This window comes from Elgaria multicarinata, chromosome 5, assembly GCF_023053635.1.
Source record: "Elgaria multicarinata webbii isolate HBS135686 ecotype San Diego chromosome 5, rElgMul1.1.pri, whole genome shotgun sequence".
Taxonomy (NCBI): domain Eukaryota; kingdom Metazoa; phylum Chordata; class Lepidosauria; order Squamata; family Anguidae; genus Elgaria; species Elgaria multicarinata.
Window position 1 is genome coordinate 44,881,164 of NC_086175.1, and position 18,935 is coordinate 44,900,098.

Consider the following 18,935-nt stretch of genomic DNA (forward strand, 5'->3'; position numbering starts at 1 on the left):
CAAGTCTTGCAGTGCTTTAAAGACTAACACATTTATTCTGGCATAAACCAGAATTCGTGTATACAGGGGACAGTGTCCACGCTTATGCCAGAATTAACATGCTAGTCTTTAAGGCGACTCTCTGCTCATTGGCTAGGCTTTTCTTTCACGGGCTAGGTGCGGCTTTTCGCCACGGGAGGGCGCTGCGCTCGCAGCCAAGCCTCGGGCTTGTTTGTTTCTCTGCAAAGCTCCGCGTACGGCTCGCATCGGAGGCTTTGCTCCAAAATGCCCGCGTGCTGCTGCCGGCTCCAGCGGAGGGAAAGAGCCACGACCTGCCTCTCCTGGCTTTCCTGGGCCCTCTGGTGCAGCTTGATCGTGGCTCCGGCTTGGGGCTATGTGATCGTGAATTCGGTGTCCTGGTCGGTCACCAACGAGGTGGAAGAAGAGCTGGACAGCTCCTCCAACGAGGAGGTGCTCCCCGCGCTGCTTGAAGACACCACCAGCATCTGGAAGCAAAGCTACCCGGCCTCGGTGTACAAAGAAGAGGAGATGAGGTCCAGGCCGCCGGGGACGGGGCGATCGAAGCAAATCTCTTCTCCTTCCCGGATGTTTTCTTACCGGAGAGAGAGCGGCAAAGGCTCCGACAGCCTTGACCCTCAGGAGCAAGCAGCCAGGACGGCCCGCTTCCTGGCCCATTATAACAGCTGGGGCTTCTTGGCCACCAAATCCACCCAAGAAAAGGTACCCTAAGAGGGATGTATTTGGGGTTTTTTTTGGGGGGGGGGCTTATTAATGTACCCATTAAGAAGCAGCTTACATATTTTCCCCTCTCTTTTTGTAACAACAAACAACCACCTGCTGTTTGAGAACTGTTGCCATCCAGAACTATCTAGATCCAATAGCATTTTGGCGGCGTAAAGATTATTTTTACTCCGTGACAAATCAACCCATACTAGTTGCATAAATGGAGCTGCTGACAATTGATAGAACTCACTCACTCTGGAGAAAAGGGAATTTAGTAGCCCTTGCAAGGTGGCCCTTCTGCAAGTCTGTTTAACTAATGATATAAACCAGAGGAATTTTGGTTTTGTGGGGTGGAACTGGTTGTTTATTTATTTATTTAATGGGAAGAAGTGAAAACTGGGGGCCAAATTACTGAACATTGCACAGGGTTAGTTGACCACAGTGACACCTTGATTTGAAAGGTATTTCCCCTCCCCCCTCCATTAGCTGAAGGACACCAATTTTTCCAAACCGTTGGCTGTTTGTAGACAGCAGCAATGGCCATTTTCTGCACTATCAGTTTGGCTCCCATAAAAAGAAAAAGTTCTCTGTTGGCCATGTTGGGCTGATGCTCATCAACCAAATGTGAAGGTATTAAAGACTGGTCTCTGGTCACTGCTGTCCCAGTAATGCGTTATGTGACTTCCAACATAACATTCTTCCTGTACTTTAGGGGAAGGGGGGGAGTTTCCCCTGAATATGTAAGGACTCGCCATCCTATAAATGTTTTCTCAACGTTTGTTCAATGGTGCTCACTCCCAGCTCAGTTGGGTATAGGAATGCAGTTTAAGTCAAATGCCACCTAATGTCTATTTGTTGGGGCCCACCCTTTAAAAAGACTGGGCAAGTTGGGCCCAGCCTGAATTCCACCCCAGAAGAACAGGGCTTCTGAGGCTTATCTTAGAAACCAGGCAGGTGCATACAGGTTAAGGTCATCCTTCAGATAACCATGTCCCAAACCTTTCAGGGCTTTTAAGGTCATCATCAGTACTATGAACTGGGCTCAGAATTGTATCAGCAAACAGGTCAACACGTGACCACTTGGCCTCTGGTAACATCTGGCCAGCTACATTTTCCTTCAATTTAAGCTTCTGAACCACCTTCAATGGAAGCCCCACATATTTCACATTACAGTAATCTAGCCTGGAGATAAGCTGGACATAATTAACTGCAAGTAGCCTAACAATCCACAGAAAAGGTTCTATTGTTTGTGGGGTTTCTTTTATGACAGGGTCATTTGGTAGTAGCTTCTTGGTGACTCCCCCTTGCCCCCTGGTATGCTCTCAATATCAGCTCTGGAAGGTTCCATCCATGCTTTATGGGATATATTTTAAAATTCTTGCTTATGAATTACATAGGTTTGTATACATTCTTTCATAATTGCCCCTGAAAAATGATTTTTTATATAAAACACGCTGGACTGATTTCAATATACTATTTCCTATCATCTATTGAGGATCCTTTCTCTCTGGACGTTTCTACACTTGCCTTTTTCCCCAGGATCATCCCTGGATCATTCCTGTGCATCCAAATGCCACACAGGGGATCCCAGGAGCAGGCAGGGACGATCCCTCCATTTTCCTGGGATAACTCTTAGGTGTAGAAAGGGCCTCTGTTGTTGTTTTTTCTTTGCTTGGTGGTTCCCCCCTTCCTTTGTTTCTGTGTTCTCCCAGCTAAAATTAACCAGTTTATGTGCAATGGGCTAGCTGATAACAAAAGACATTAATAAAACATTCTCTGCTGTACAATCGAAGTCTGTAATTCCATCTCAGGTCCCCAATTACATTATTGAACTATTAAAGTCTCAGCTGTCATGTATTAGGAGTGGATTGCGATCTGTAGTTACAATGCATAGGTCAAGATCCAAAGAACAGCATAACTAGTTCCATGTGTTCAACTTGTACTTCTGAAAAATGCAGTTCTTGTTTCAGGGCAAGCCGTTTTTGAAATGGAGGACAAGTTCATTGGCAGTTTTTAATATGTAAGGGGGAGGGGGAGGAGATTACTATTCAAAGGGGAGGGAGAAGTCAACGTTTCTACTGGGCACACCTAAAGTAAATGTGTTTACACACTGCAAACTTATATTGATTTTATAGCATTTAGAAATGTTTTTAATTTTGAGGGAGCTGCTGGTGGAAAACTGGATATAAGTCTTCTCATAAATATAATTTAAAAATTGATTGCTGTTACTTTCCCAAGTGAATAATGGGAAATGTAGTTTGTTGAAGTCGTCCAGAATTTCTGGAAGAGATTCCTAGTGCTCCCTCACAGAATTACAATTTCAAAGCTAACACACATCTTTAGAATAGATACATTCAATTACAAAAAAAACACACCACAAGTTCTACAGATTCATGTATAACCATTACATTTATTCAAGAACTTTTTCATTTTTGGCAATACATTACACCTTTTAATTCATTTCTGTAAAGTGTGTGATGAATAAAAATGTCAAGATTGATCTAAAAAGGAGAGAAAGTGCAATATATTTTGAATTAGGAATTTGGGTCAATACATCTAATTTAGAAAGTACAAACTACATGTCACAACCAATGAAATGGACCTCAAGGTAAGTAGATTATATCTACATTTGTGTTTTTTAAATTTCTATAGAACATCTTTGCAGAAAAACATTGCATATTTTTAAATTGCTAATTATTTTGAATTTTTCAGATCCAAGGAACACCATTTGGGAATTGCTTATCTATCAGTGATGGCCCCACAGATAATAGTACTGGAATTCCTTTCTTTTATGTGACTCCAAAGGACAACACAGTAGCTGATCTGATGAAAAATTCCATAGCTTCATTGACATTGCTAGAGGCAGAAGGAGATTTCTGCAGGTACAATGACTACAGGAATATTTGTTTTCTGTATTTTATAGATGGAATAGTAGCCTTCTTCAGATATTCAGACTTTGAATCTGTGGAGGGCAGATAATGATGGGTGCGATCATCCACCCTCCTCCAACCTGACCTCTCTGTGTAGACATGGAAGGTCTGAAGAAGTTTAACTATGTTTAGCTGAATATGGTTGCAATCTCTGATGGTATATCTGAATATGGTTGCAGTCCCTCCCTCTGATACATTATGAGGGAATAGGTTATTTCACATGACGATGCATCTTGATAACATCACACACTAGTATAATATGCCAAGACTATATGTATATGTTTGTCAAGGTCCATGTTCATTCTGGAATCCCATCAACCTTTGAATTAGATCTGAAGTTTTGGAAGAATCCAGATCAGGAAATCTAGTTAGGCTGGATTTCTATAAGAAAAATGGATCAAGGCCTTCAGTTTAGCAGCTGGATTTTCCACAACAGAATCAAATACCTCCAGCAATTTTTTTAACAAACCCTGTTCTAACAATAATCTGTGACACAGAAGATCTCCAATCCACTCTCTTGTTGTCCAAGTTAATAGGCATTTGTGAAAGCTTGTATATTTGTTTGGAATCAGTTCTGTAGATACTTCTTTTGTCTCCAGGGAGAACTACATGTTTGGCCAGCACAAGCATATATGTGATTTTTTAAACACACACACACACACACACACAGCAAGAGAGAGAGAGAGCACTCTGTTTGGGTGCATTCGTCTGTGCAGGTTGGGTCCATGCACCTACCCCCAAACTGTCTGGGTTTGTGAACTGGAGACAAAGCGAACTCTGAGCAATTAGAGGAGTATGCAGACAAACTGGTGAACAACCAAGCACATTCTAAGAACATTTTGATCTTGGCAAATTGCTCCATCTGGGCTTTATAGAATGAGATGGAACCCAATTGGCCCATTGTGTCAGCTGACCACTGCGGCTCTGGTAGTTGCAAATATGACTTTAGACTGGCCCACAGCACAAGTGTCACCAGAGCACAGCAGGGACTAAGCCAACATCTCCCTGCTGGCATAGAGCCCGTATGTGTGAATGCACAGATGACCACAAAGAACTACGCTTACAGTTAAGCTACCTGCCTTTATTTGATTTATTATTGTTGCCTTTTTACTGCCAGGATAAACAAATTTACACTAGTGCATGATCTCAAGATGTACCATTTTGACTGTAGCAAAGCACCTGTGGGATTTCTGACTCAGGTGACGACTGTCCTTGGGTACTGTGCACCAGCAGAGGCTGGTGGTTCCAATTTTGGTGAGGCTGTGAATCTGTTCTGTGTTTCATGCTGCAGCCTTCATGGGGATAAGTTTTAGCATCCTGGATAGCTCTTTTAGGGTTCTGACTGAAACCCAGAAAAGATTTACAGCCCCACCGAAATCAGAGCCAACAGCCGCCATTGCTATGCAGCTTTAGTTGGGGTGGGGTGGGCAGGGTGGGCCAGTGGAAGCAGCATTTACTGCTCTGCCTCAGACAGGCAAAATGTCTTGTGCCTGCTCTGGGCCTAACTGCACCAATACATGAATATGTGTGGAATTAAGCCCCAAGGACTGCTTTGGGGAAAGAAAAGCAGCTCTAACAGCATGTGACCCTGAGTGGAAAAGTTATAGGCAGGCAGGGTGGGGGGTGGGGTGCTTAACCCTTTCTCCACAAGCACTTTTTGTACTGTGCAAGGATGAGTGACTTGCGGCCCTCCAAGTGCTTTGGCCCACATCTCCCATGATCCATCACCATTAGCTATGGTGGCTAGGGCTGATGGGAGTTGTATGTCAAAACATCTGGAGGGCTACATATTGTCCACCCCACCATGGCCCTCCAACTAGACACCTGTGGAAGCAGGGATGAAAAGCAGCTTGGTGTGTGATACTGAGTGATACGAGAGCTGGTGGGAAAATAATTAAGCATCTCTTTCTCCAACGCTTCTCTGTTCAAAATCAGCTCTTCCCAAAGCTGCATTCCTGGCCAGGTTACATATAGCTTCCCCACAAGGTGCCTGGATCTTCTTGCTACAGTGCTTAGCTTTAAAAAAATGACACTGGCTAGGGAATGCTGGGAATTGTAGTCCAACACATCTAGAGGGCACCAGATTGAGCAAGGCTGTGATATACAAGCAGATGGACACTCCAGTCATTCTTTGAAAGCCCTGACGGGGGCATGGAAAAAACTAAATCCAGACTCCCCTTCCTCCCCCAACAGGTGATCAGTGCTGTCAAACAGCACTCATCCAAACCTGGCATGTAGCAACGAGCAATCAATGCATTAGGAGCACAGTACTTCAGAAGAAGCTTAGCTCTTGAATATGAGCCATGAGTCAAGACTCGTACAATCTGTGAAAGAATCCCTTCTGCACAATGTGGGTAGATGCAAACTAAATCAGAAAGGGTGTTTCAATCAAATACAGGAATCATATTTCTAGAAGCTATTGATATTTCAACACAGTTTTGAAGTATGTGTGGGGTGGGGGAAGAAGACAGAGAAAGCTCTTTATGAGCTCCACCAGATGAGCATTTTATTGCACGCTCATTACTGCGCACTCACGGATTTTCGTGGGTCTCTCTCACAACGACGTCAGCCTCCCGCGTGCCTCCCACCCCTTCCAGCCTTTGTGCCACAAAAAAAAAACCCAGTAAGTCCAACTTATTTTTAAAGACAGAAGTTGCCGCTATCTCCTGCTGTGTGTAGGAGAAGCAGCAGGATCAAAATGGCCCATTGAATGGGCAACGTGCACGTTGCTTACTTCCTCTTTCAAAAGTGGAAGTAATGAGAAACAAAAGCACAGGCGGAGAAGTGTGGTAAGCAAACAACAAGGTGATTAACAATGCCCTAAAGCATCAAGCCAAAGATCAGGAGATTTGCAGCTTATGAATTTTGCTTTCAACAGAGATTTAGTTTGCCTGTTGTACCACAGAATAGTAATGCTAATACATGCTTACTGGTTCATTTCCCTTAGATGTGCATTATGGTTTATGAGCCACAAAGGAGGCGCATAAGACAAGTAAGATCATGCCTTTGAAAATGTAAGATCAAAACGATGTGGCTTCTGATAAATTAGCTGCAATTTTCATCAGCTGATATAACCTCGCTTTCTGTACTGTGGTGGTGGTGGTGAGATACAAAATTCTTAGGTGCATGGATTGAATCAGGTTGAATTACCTTTGAAGACCCAGAATAATACTCATCAATTTTCATTTGCACATGTTGAGCTCTTTCAACATAGTGATTGCTAAACACTGAGTCAGAACCAAGAAGACATTAAAGAGGAGGAAATAGAATGACAGACTGGTTGATAATCTGCTAGTTGTCGGTCCTAGGACCATAAATTTTGTTTTCGTGTTTCACAAAGCTCAACCAATGGCACTGTTCTCTGTGCCACCAGACCTACAGGTTGGAGAAGGGGAATGCAGGTAATTTGAACTGGGACAATTAGCTCACACCCTATTCTGCAATCCTGCTGGCTTGAGGAGTCAAATGACATCAATTTTACATCATGCTTTATAATTGTTTGATATCACACACCCAGGTCTGCCCGCTTCCCTCTGCCTGGGCAATTTATTATTGGCCATGTTCAGAAGACACCTTAAACCATGACTTTAACCACGGTGAATAAGGCTTTTTGCCTTAGTCAACGTGCTTAAAGCTGTGGTTTAAGGTGTCTTCTGAACACAGCCATTGAGAGAGGCCATCATGTTGTCCCTATCATACCAAGCAGGATATAATGCTTTGAAAACAGTTTGAAAATGGTGTATGTAGTGTGTCCTGGGCCCAAACAATTGTCACTACTCTTATAAACTGTTATAAAACAGTAGTGTAGATCCTGCCCAGGTCTTTGGCTTGCCTGAGGCCTGCCCATCTGTCTGCTCTTAGGCATTGAGATGCAAATATTGAAACTGAATAGTCACGGCTTTTGCCAAACAGCCCTGGGAATTGTAGCTTTAAGAGGTTACTGAGAATTCTTCATCAAAGATCCTTAGCCCCTTTGCAGAATTTGAGCTCCCATTGTGCCTTGACACAGAAACATAACAGTTAAGTTGAAACAGACTAAAATTTGTCCTTTGATTTAAGATTAGAGGAAGAGATTCCTGGACCACTTTTGTTGGTGTCGCCCCCACACATAAATCTGTACTACACCAACATAAGTAGTATTTATTTATTTATTTATTTATTTTTGCATCAATGGATGGTGAGATACAGGGCAGATAAAATGTTCAGTGAAATTCCAGTAGGCGCTTGGAGATCTTGTAGGCCATACTATTCCTGTGTAGACAGACTTTAATAATGAGGTTGCAACAAGATTTCTGAGTCATTCTGAAACAGAGAACTGATACGAATGAAAGAATAGGAAGGAGTAGGTGGGAAAGACAAATCTTTATCACTACATGCTCGGCCTGGAATTGCACAAGTGTGTTTGTGTGTGTGTGTGTGTGTGTGTGTGTGTGTGTGTGTGTGTGTTTTCATAATCTGAAATCCATTATGCAAAGTATTTGAGAGAATTGAATATGCACTGCTTAAAATAACAAAAACGATAGTGTTTCATAACACCTATCAGTCTAACAAATTTAGTTATTAAAATAAATTTTCATGGCCACTGGCCACTTCATCAGATGCATGAAAGTCAACCTCAAATGGGCCAATCTATATAAACATGTTTGGGGTGGTGTTGATATAAACAGTTGTCAGAGGGAACTGAAATGCAGAAAAGTACAGACAGTGATTATTACCTTCACAAAACATTCTTAAGTGATAACACAGAAATCATTAACATATATAGCAAGGTTTTTTTAAAAACAACAACAACACCTGTGTCTTTATTTAAACCACAGGAAATAGAGTTGAATTTCTTAATGAATTGTATTTCAGTAATTTCACGTTGATATCCATCTTTGAAATTCCTTTGTTCACGAATACTTGAACATTTGAGGTTGACACTTCATGCATTTGATGTAGTGGACAGTGTTCATGAAAGGTTATACCAGGAGCCCATCTACACTTGTCTAGATGAAACGCAACAAGTTGGCAGAGATGAAGTCAGCAGTCAGGTGATGCTGTTGTTGTTACCTTTCTTCTGACTTTTAAAACCGTTCCACTTTCTGTTAAAATCGTTTTAAAACTAACAATGTGCCCCAACCTTTCATTGTATTCAATGCCGTCTTTCAAAGTCATGTCTCGTGACCATGGTCTTTGCTTCCTAATTAGGACGTGAGGGCTTTTCTAGGGGAGGGAGAGCTGGCACAACGAGGGGGAGGGGGAGGGGGAGGGAGGGCGGTGAAAGAGGGGACAGAGGCTTAATTTTTTAAAAAAACCGCTTATCTTTCGGGGCGCACGTGGCCCCTTTAAGACGCTGCAGGGCTTCCCTCGTCCCTACGCGTCGCCCCGCCTCCCTCCCGGCTTATCCCAGCAGGTCTAGCTCAGAGTCACCGGAAGAAGGAGGTTTACTTCAGAGCCGGTATGAGCATAATGAAGAACGTTCTAAAGAAGAGTGTGCCGGGGTAAAACGATAGAAGAAAAGGTATTTCGATTGACTGGGCTCAAGTTGCATTTTGTAACGTAGCAAGGGAGGACGCAACAATGCACTTAAACAACGGTGTAATGAATAGTGTAGATCCTGCCCAGGATAAATAAACGTGCTAGTCTTTATGGTGGCACAAAACTCTTCATTGTTTTTGTTGCAACAGACTAACACAGCTACCACTCTGGAAATAAATAACGAGTCTCTCTTTTCAGTACTCGCACAAAATTGGAATTGCATTACAGCTCTATTAATTTCAACATCATGTTGCATGTGTGTGTATCTCCCTCTCAAAGTACTAGAACCTGAGGTCATCCCATGAAGCTGATTGGTAAGAGACTCGGGACAGATAAAACGAAGTACTTCTTCACACAGAGCATAAACTATGAAATTTGCTTGCACCCACTTGGATGGCTTCACATTCCTGGAGAAGAAAGCTATTAAAGGCTACTAGTCTGAGAGCTATATGCTACCTCCAGTATCAGAGGCAGTATTCCAATATATATCAGTTGTTGAGGAACATGGGCGGAAGGGTGCTGTTGCACTCATGTCCGACTTGTAGGTTTCCTGTGGGCCATTGTGCGAACAGGATGCTGAACTAGATGGACCCCTGGTCTGATTCAGCATGGCTCTTATGTATTCCTGGGTTCCTCTTGAGAGAGATGAAAATGACTGAGGCTCACCAGACACAAAATGGTAGTGCAGGGTGGAGCAGATGGAGGTGGAGTCTTCCATGTTCACTTTGCAATTACTGATATCTCTTATCTTGCTATCCAATTCTTCTTTGGAAATTGCTAAATTATTTGCCACAGCTATTTCCTTGTAGCAAGGTGTTCCATAGTCCAGTTTTCCTCAAGTGAAGTACAAACCTGGGCTCTGAAGGTACCATGACTCACCCTCCCTTTTTCAGGCAGAATTTGCTGATCCGGAAGCTCTAAACAGAGAAGACTTTTCATTTTATATTGTTTTCCTACTTCCCCCACACGCTTCTCGAAGTATTATTACTCGTTTCTTGTCACTTCTTTCACACTGAACTTGTACCGTATCCTCAACTGCAAGTTTCTCCTGCCTGTTGCTTTTACATTTACTTCCTTCATCCTAAAACAGCTTCCCTCTCTTATCCCATTCCTATTTATTCCCAGGTTTTAAAAAATATTATTAAAAATATTAGCCTTGCTCTCTAACCAACTCTCGCCGCCACACCTGCCGTGGGCATGGCGTGGCCATGGTGCAGGACAATCAATTGAAGTTCCCCTAGGCAGCCCACAGCACTGAGATCTGACTGAAAGTGAGCTGAGAGACCCACAGTTTGAGTAATACATATATAGTGCGATAGCTGACAGCCAACATTGATGGGAACTCGGGGAAAGTTAGGTAGTTCAAATTTGGTGGGAGAAAGGAGCTTTACAGCAGGCTGCCAAGAAGCAGCATGGCTCTGGAAATGGCTGGAATGATATCTCCTCACACACCTGAGTCAGCATATGCCATTTTTATTTGGCCAAACTGCATTGAGTGATGAGAAATCAGCAAACAACATCAAACCATGGGTTATATCGGGTTGTTTCACCCTCAGCAACCCAGAATTCTGTGTTAGCATGACATGCCAAACAACCGAATTCAGCCCTCTTCATTAGCCCCTTATATAATATTGCCTGCAACACCCATATCTGGCATATGAAACATCTGCCCTTCATGATAAAATAGTAAGTTCTGATCCATGTTTTAGAAATTGCTGGTATTCAAGTTATATGTCTATACCTTTGTGTGTGTGTGAATGTACAAGTTCTGATATGCAGTAACATAACAGAAACACTCTTCTTCGCTTATAGAAAAACAATAGTTGATCCTGATGATCCACGGTGTGCCAGAGTTACTCTTACAGGACAGATGGCTACAGTGCCCCCAGAAGAAATGGAATTTGCCAAGCAAGCATTGTTTTCTAGGTCTGTATGAATTGACTGTTACTGTGCTAAGGAGGAAGCAGTTGGTAGTGGCAACGAGCAGGAGGAGAATTTAAAATAAGCCATTTGGACCAGAAACTGAAGGAGCAATAGGAATACATAAGCACTGTCTTCCCTGAGACCTGAATGTCTCTAAAAGGGTCTGCTTGTAAGGGTTAAATGTTAATTGAAAACAAGGGCTCCTTCTAGCCAGTGTTAAGCAGCTTTAATGCTTAAGTCTCCTATTGAAATCAATAGGGTTTAAAGAGGCTTTATCATTGATTTGATAATGTCCAAGTTAGTATGAGGGAATAGGAGGCAGTACACTAGAAGACATAAACTTTATGTCTACTCAGGGGTAAGCCCCACTGAGTTCAAAGGAACTTATTTAAAGGTACTTTTTCATAGGATTGCAGCCTAAGGCAGTATTCTTTATTTCCCTTACTCTAGAGTAATCTCACAGTTTTCAGTTTGTCACAAATTAAACTGTGTGGAAAAAGCCTTCTAGGCATGCATTAGTATAAACGTGTTTGGTTACCTTTGTTCTTCTAGGCACCCAGTAATGAGAAAATGGCCTCGCAATTATGAATGGTTCTTTATGAAAATGAACATTGAACATGTCTGGCTTCAAAACTGGTATGGAGGAATTGCAACCATTGCACTGGAGGAATATTTCAAAGCTCCCAGTAAAACTTGATTGAACTTTCAAATATGGGAATTCATTGTTTTCATATTTACTTTTGAAAGAAAAGGTTTTATATACAATGTTATCGGGTATTTATTTAACAGTATTTTGTGCAAAATGTTTAAAATGGCTTCATCTTTCTTAATTGGAGCAGAATGACAGTATGAATATTTCAAGTGAAAATGAAATCCTAAACTACAATTGACAATCTTGTCATTTAAGGCTGAGATGGATCATACTAAACTCTTTAAGGTGTTTTGAGTATTTTTGAATTTTTTTAAAAAAATAAACATGTATCCCACAGGATAATGACAATATATGCTAATTATAATTTCTGAAAATAGATAAGAATTGCAACTCAAGATGAAATGGATGGTATGTATGGTGAATGTATTACTGCACCTAGTTGTTGTTCATCTGAAACTCTAAAGGGAAGTTTTATGTACGTATAGCATTTTAATTAACGTTATAGATCTCAACTTTCCTTAGGCACATATTTGTCTTTTAGTTATCACACAAAATGTAATGGTTTAGTACCCTAACATTCTTTTCTTTTTTTTTGTGAGAGAACACAAGTCAAGGCATTTAAATTTGCTTTAACCACTCAGATAATGGCTGCACCAAATGTTAAACTATCAGTGCAAGAGTACTGGGATTGTGTATTTCCCTGCTTTCCTTCTCCTCCTGCAATATGGCCATGTGTAGACAACTGAGTTTTGTTTCCATTTTCAACTAACCATTTTGTTTGCTGTCTCTGAATCTGGGCAAGCTGTGTTTAGTGATTGAAACAAGCCAACTTCAAATCATGGTTAATTATTCTGGTTTGTTTCAATAAACCATAGTTAATAGTCATCATAATACCTAGTTTGGATATAATGAGAAACTGTGGCTAGTTCAAACTAGAAATAAACATTTGATGACTTCTCCCTTGCAGACATGCTAGAGAAATGAGAGGAGGTGCAGGGCAGCACAAGAGCTCGAGGTTCATGCACATAATGTTAAACTATGGTTTAGCATTATATGTAAATCATACCCCTTATTTCCTCTATTGATCTTTGAATGGTCTCCAGAACCATCCTTTTAAAATGCTAATTTTTGTGAACCGCCCAGAGAGCTTCGGCTATTGGGCGGTATAAAAATGTAATAAATAAATAAATAAAATAAATAAGAGATAACTGATATTACTTTGAGACCAAGGAATAAAGTAAAAGTAAACCAGACATAAGAAATGAATGTAAATCGATTCTTCTACCAACCCTTGGAATATTATCTGAAAGCAGGGATTGTAACACTTGTGCGGGACAGGTCTAGAGCCACAGCAATATCAGATATATCTATTTTTTTTTCCTTATGCAAGCATCAGTATTAGGGTGGATGAGATTTTTTAAAAGGTTTACATCATATCATATTGTTAGGAAATCAATAAATAATTTTTCTAAATTTAAAAGCTGTGATTTGACACCATTTCTAAAAGCCAAGAGAATGCGGGCCAGTCATAGTTCTTCAGGGAGAAAGCCCTTCCACAGGTGCCTGCTAAACGGGTCTCTGAGGGCAATGGTGCCTTCAAGAGGGCCTCTCCTGCAGATCTTAAAAACTGGACAAATTCATTACAAGATAGGAAGGTCTTGAGCCATTTAGGACTTTAAATATTAAAACCAATATTTTGAACTGAGCTCGGAAAGCAACTAGCATCTGGGGCAAGTCTTCAAGACAGGTATAAAACGGTCCCAATGCTATGCACCAGTTAGCAGCATAGTTGCAGTCATTTGCACCAATTCAATCTTCCAGTTCAAGCTGTTCATTGTTCATAGGACACATAGTGTAGTCTAAACATGATATAACCAAGTCATGGATACCTGATGCCAAGTTAGACTGACTCAAGGTCACAGCTGGCGCACTAAGCATAATTGTGCAAACACACTCCTTGCCATTCCTGCCACCTGATGATACAGGGACAGCATAGGACAAGGAGCACTCCCAAGCTATGTAACTGATCCTTCATAGGGAACACAACTGCTTCCAGAATAGCTTGGATCACAATCCCCGAATCAGGCTTTCTACTGACTAACAACATCACTATCTTGTTTCAGTTTAATCCAGGGCTGGCCTTCCATGAAGCCACCTGATGCAGGCACATGAGGCAGCCAAATTTGGAAAGAGTGGTTGGAGTGGTGCCAGCAGTGCCCGCAGACACACTCAACGCTTCTTGGTCCTGTTGGCCACCTGCAAGCAACCAGCAGGACCAAGAAGCAGCTGCTCATGCAGGCCTCACAGGTGGCTACCACCCACCTGGACTGCTTGTTTGGGAAAGATGCAAGCGGTGCCCACCACCCCTTAGACCAAGAACAGCCGGCAGGCACACCCCGCTGGCTGCCCAAGCAAACAGCCCGGGCAGCCTGGTTGTGCCTGAGCGAACAGCCACTTCTTGGTCCTGCCACCCACCCACACGCCTCCCACTCACCCGCCTGCCCACCTGGGCAGCCAACGGTGCACTTACCTTTGCCTGGCTGCCTCCCATTATGGCCGCTTGCTAGAACAGGAGGCAGCAGGATGTAGGAGGAGGCAGCTGGCCACTCACTGGCATCCTGCCTCTCCCAGAAGTCTCAAGTCTCATGAGACTTCCAGGATGATACGTTTGAAGTTTCATGAGATGTCAAACACGTTGTCCTGGAAGTTTCGCAAGACTAGACACTTCTGGGAGAGGGGGATGCCAGCTGGCTGGCTGGCCAGTCAGGGGCAGTGGTGGCATGCAGGGTAGGTAGGTGGGGTGGGCGGGCGGAGGCAGTGGCGCACGTCAGGGGTGGGCCTGCTTTAACCTGAGCTTGTTTACATTCATACTGCCCATTTTCAAATGCAAGCAACATTTAATTGTTTTTACTGCTTCTTTGGAGTTAGGTAATAAAGAACAGAGCTAGGTGTCATTAGCATACTGGTGGTACATTACTCCAAAGTTCTAAGTGACCTTTCCCACAGCAGTTTTACTTCGAGCAAAAATGACGATTACTATTCCATAACTCCGTCTTTTGGTCTATCTCAGCCCTTGGTGCTCCCTCACCTTCACCGGCTGACTCTGGGCAGATACACCTGTTGCCATACTATTGCCCTTCTTGTTGACTTCAGTGAAATTAGGAGTGCAGCTTGAAGAAAACAAATCTTAATAGATGCTTCTTTTTTCTTACTATGCCATTCGTTTCATTGTTGTGAACAAGACAGCATTTAGTTACAGAACCAGTTATGATTGTTCCTATATCTAGAAATGTTCTTAAAATATACTTTTTGCAGTTTAATTTTGAGTATATCGAAGAGCAGATCTTTTAGCCTTGTTCTAAATCCTCTATTTCTCCCCCACGCCCCATGAAATCCTGAAATGGCACCCTACTGTTGAAATGTTCACATCTTACATTGTACATTTTTTTTTATTCACTAATAATCAAATGAGCCAGGTTCTCCTTGTCATGTGGTACTGAAATGGATCATGGTATTGTTTTATTCTTATTTATGAATGAGAATAACATATTATAAAGTATATGCATTTTATTCTATTTCACCTATTGCACTAATAAATGTAAAGGGCAAGTAGGTTTGTGTTATAATTCCCTAGCAATCCCAGGTTACAGAGTATGTAATGATGCATTTTCTCTTCTACATCTTTTACATTTGGTTGGATCCAGATTTAGGTGTGTGTAACTGGGACTGGTAAAGTGGAGTTTTCTACCCCTTCTCCCCATGGCAGCCTACTGGAAATGCTACGAAGAAGGTCAGGGGACCCTATTAAATGGCATGAGCTATGATGTGGGAGGGAAGATCCTTGAAAATGGAGTAAAGGCACCTTCCATCAAAAGAAGGCAGACTCTGGATCCAACCCATTGTATGTCGAAGTCCTTCATAATGATGACCCATAAATAAGTGTTCAGTGAGGAACTCTAGCATCAAATTCCAGTGTATCTTCTGAAAAGATCGGTTGCTCAAATCACTGAATTTCAGTAAAAGTCTTGGCACATCCAGAAGAAATGAGAAAGACCATTCACTTGGGAGGACACCATCAATCCTTTAAGATGACAAAATAAAGTTCAGTTTGTCATTGGTTAGAAAAACTGTAACCTAGATTTTCAATATAGTGCTAATAGTACAATTTTTAAAAGCAAAGGAAGGTTTTCCTTCTCAAAATGAAATTTAATCAAAACAGTTTAGGTATCTTGACATTTTGTCAAGTCAAAAATGGCATGGAACCTCAGGCAAGCCTAGCTTTTGGCTTTGCAGCTCACCTGAGTCATGGTTGTTCAGAAAGTGGTGCTGCCAGGACAAAAGCAACGCATGTGTCACCACATCAACACACTGCTTCCAAACTGCCAGGCATCTTTTCAAACATAAAATGAAAGGATTCTCGTGCCACCAATGTAGCCCTTCACCTGAAAAAGTTTGCCCAGTCCTTCCCCCTCAGGATTCTGTGATGATACAGAAGTGTCTGGGGCATCCTCTAATATTGCACTTAGGATGGGGCATTTTTCAGGTTTTTTAGCTGGATGTTCCACAGTTTGGGGTTGAAATCATTGCCAAGGGAGTTCTAGCTTGGCCTGAAAAAGCTTAAGGTTGCAATCCTATGCATGTTTACACAAAACAAGTCTTGCAACAAGTCCATGCTGGCCGGGGAATGCTGAGAGTTGTAAGACTTGTTCTGTCTAAACCTGCATAAAATTGTGCCCTTAGAAGGGTGTATCTCACTGAATTATATACTGGAGATGAAATTTCCTGTGGAGACAAAATAAGGAAATTTCCTCTTGGTGGAAATTTCCTGTGGAGATGAAATGAGGGTAAGAACTGTTGATACAAGTAGGTCAGGCAGTTGCCCATTCGCATCATCACAGGGTTGTTAAGCCACAATGGCTTGTTAACCATCCTGCATGTGCTGGACACATGCCAGATGTGTTAGAAGCCCTGATGTTGCCAAAAGAATTGGCTAATTTGTCTACAAACAAGCTGCCATAATTGGAGCTAGCCCATTTCTCAGTATTTGTCGTGCTTAAGGGCTGTTTGGATCTCGTCCTTGGGTGAAAGAACATTGATCTAACAGATGATTTGCATAATTATCCTCGCTGGGTGCGGCTTCTCATATCTTCTGAACTCGGTGAGGGTGGCTTTTTGCAATAGTTAACAAACTACCCAGAAACCATGGCATTTTGTAGGGTGCTTGCTGAACCTCAACAAGCCATCCCAGCTGAGTTTAGATGGCATGAGAAGCAATGGTGGTAGGGTCTTGGACTGGCAAACTGACACCCATGGGTGATGCAACCCACCATGGCTAATAACCTACGGTGGGCTGCAGTGATCGTGTGAACCAGGTTAGTGCCTCCATTCATAAAAAGAAAACTCTTAATCGGGATTTGAACCTTAGCACATGAAGTTTAATGAATGTGTATGTGTATATATGTGAGATTAACTTTGAAAAGGACTGATACTGCATTAGCAAAGGGGAAAGGGCCCTCTTTTTTCAGAATGGCTGTGTAATAATTAAAGATTAATTTTGTTTATGCCTGTTGTATATTTGCTGGAAAAAATACAAAGTATTATTTTTAAAAAATGAATTACAATGGACAGTGACACATTGTATAATATGATGTTGGGAGAAGAATTAAGCTTAGCTGTTTTTACCTGCTGCTGAGATTTAACCAAAGAATGTTCAGTTTCGAAGATAATTTTCCTCACTGGATAAAAATTAAATTGTCCACATTGTATTCCCACTCTGCATTGCAACTTGCGGTGTGAACTGACCAATGAACAATCTGATTATTATAGCAAAGTGATTGTTGAACATTACATGTAAATAAAATAAGGTGTTGATAAGAAATTGCCATCAGAATATTTTGTTGAATGGTTTTAACTAGAATACATAAAATGACTACAGTGTTTTCATGTTCTAAATTAGAAAAAAAATGAAAGAGAAGAAAAAATAGGGCACAAAAACTATTGATTATGTCCTCACTACTCTGAAGTCTCTGATCTTGGAGCTTTCTTAAGTTTCCTATGCCCTGAAGCTGGCAAGGCGGGAGGATCATTGGAGGTGATCTTTGCCTCCTCATCCTCTGTCTTTCTTGAGTTTTGCTAGATGGGCTTTTCAGCCTGTCTAGCCCGAGCACTTTGGATGGGAAGGGAAAGAGGATGAAGGAGGCTCAAGATAACTCATGACCTGGCTTCTCTAGTCTCTTCCCCTTTCCGAACACTCCCTTTCGTCCTCCTTGGTTGCTTTTCCAACTTCAGAAAAGCAGCCAGCATGGTTCTCTCTGCGCTGGATGTGAGGGGGAGGGATCTGGGTCATATCTCTTACTCTCCCTTCTGAGATCAGGGAACTGTCTCAGTGGGGTTTTCTGAGCTGTCTTATGCTTCCTGGGACATTCGCTCAGGGACCATAGGATTACTTTCTAAATAGCTAAATAAGTGAGCTTCAAAGAAATGCAAGTATAACAAAGAAAAAATAGTGAACAAAGTAAGAGCTACAAAATTTTAGAATGTTTTTAGGATGTTTTAATCATGTATGCTATGTTTTAATCAGTTTTTAATGTGTTTCATATTAGTTGTTTAGATAATGGAACAACCTGCATACAGATTGTAAAACTAGATTGATAACTCCCAAAGTCCTGTTTTCAAAACCAAATTTTAAGAAAATCTTTTAGAATTAGAAGAGAGAACATTAATAGACTTAACCATTTCTGTCTAGCCTCTTTATTTTGGAATTTTGCATTATGTCACAACCTTTAGAATTCTTCTATTGAGCATTCTTCAAAGTGTCACCTTAGCCCAACATTCATCTTAAATCTCAAATATCCCTGTTTGGCTATTAATTTAACGATATATATAATAATTTGGTGTTTCTTCTTAAAGTAGAGGATTGTAGCTAGGATAGGATTAGAGATACAACCCCTGAGATCAAGTTAGATGGGATTCAATAGACGTGGAAGAAAAATAGTTTCTGCTTTGACTGTGACAGAATTCACAGCACTTTTGTATTTGACAGGGACCAGGCAACGCCTCTCCCACTTCCATATTGCTTGACAGAGCGGGATCTTCAAAATGGCTTAAGGGTCACCCACGTGTAGGAGAGAGAAAGCCAAAATGTGAGTTTTGGAGAATTCTACCTGTTACTTTTGTCCCAAAGCTTA

At 41.7% G+C, this 18,935-nt stretch overlaps 1 protein-coding gene across 1 annotated transcript; it reads left to right on the forward strand.

The window, feature by feature from the left end:
- Nucleotides 1-245: 245 nt before the first annotated feature.
- On the forward strand, nucleotides 246-17,726 carry CREG2 (cellular repressor of E1A stimulated genes 2). The gene is made up of 4 exons (XM_063126240.1): nucleotides 246-720; nucleotides 3,436-3,605; nucleotides 10,986-11,099; nucleotides 11,649-17,726. The coding sequence occupies exons 1-4, from the start codon at nucleotides 265-267 to the stop codon at nucleotides 11,791-11,793; spliced, it is 885 nt and encodes a 294-aa protein (XP_062982310.1). The 5' UTR covers nucleotides 246-264; the 3' UTR covers nucleotides 11,794-17,726.
- Nucleotides 17,727-18,935: the final 1,209 nt, after the last annotated feature.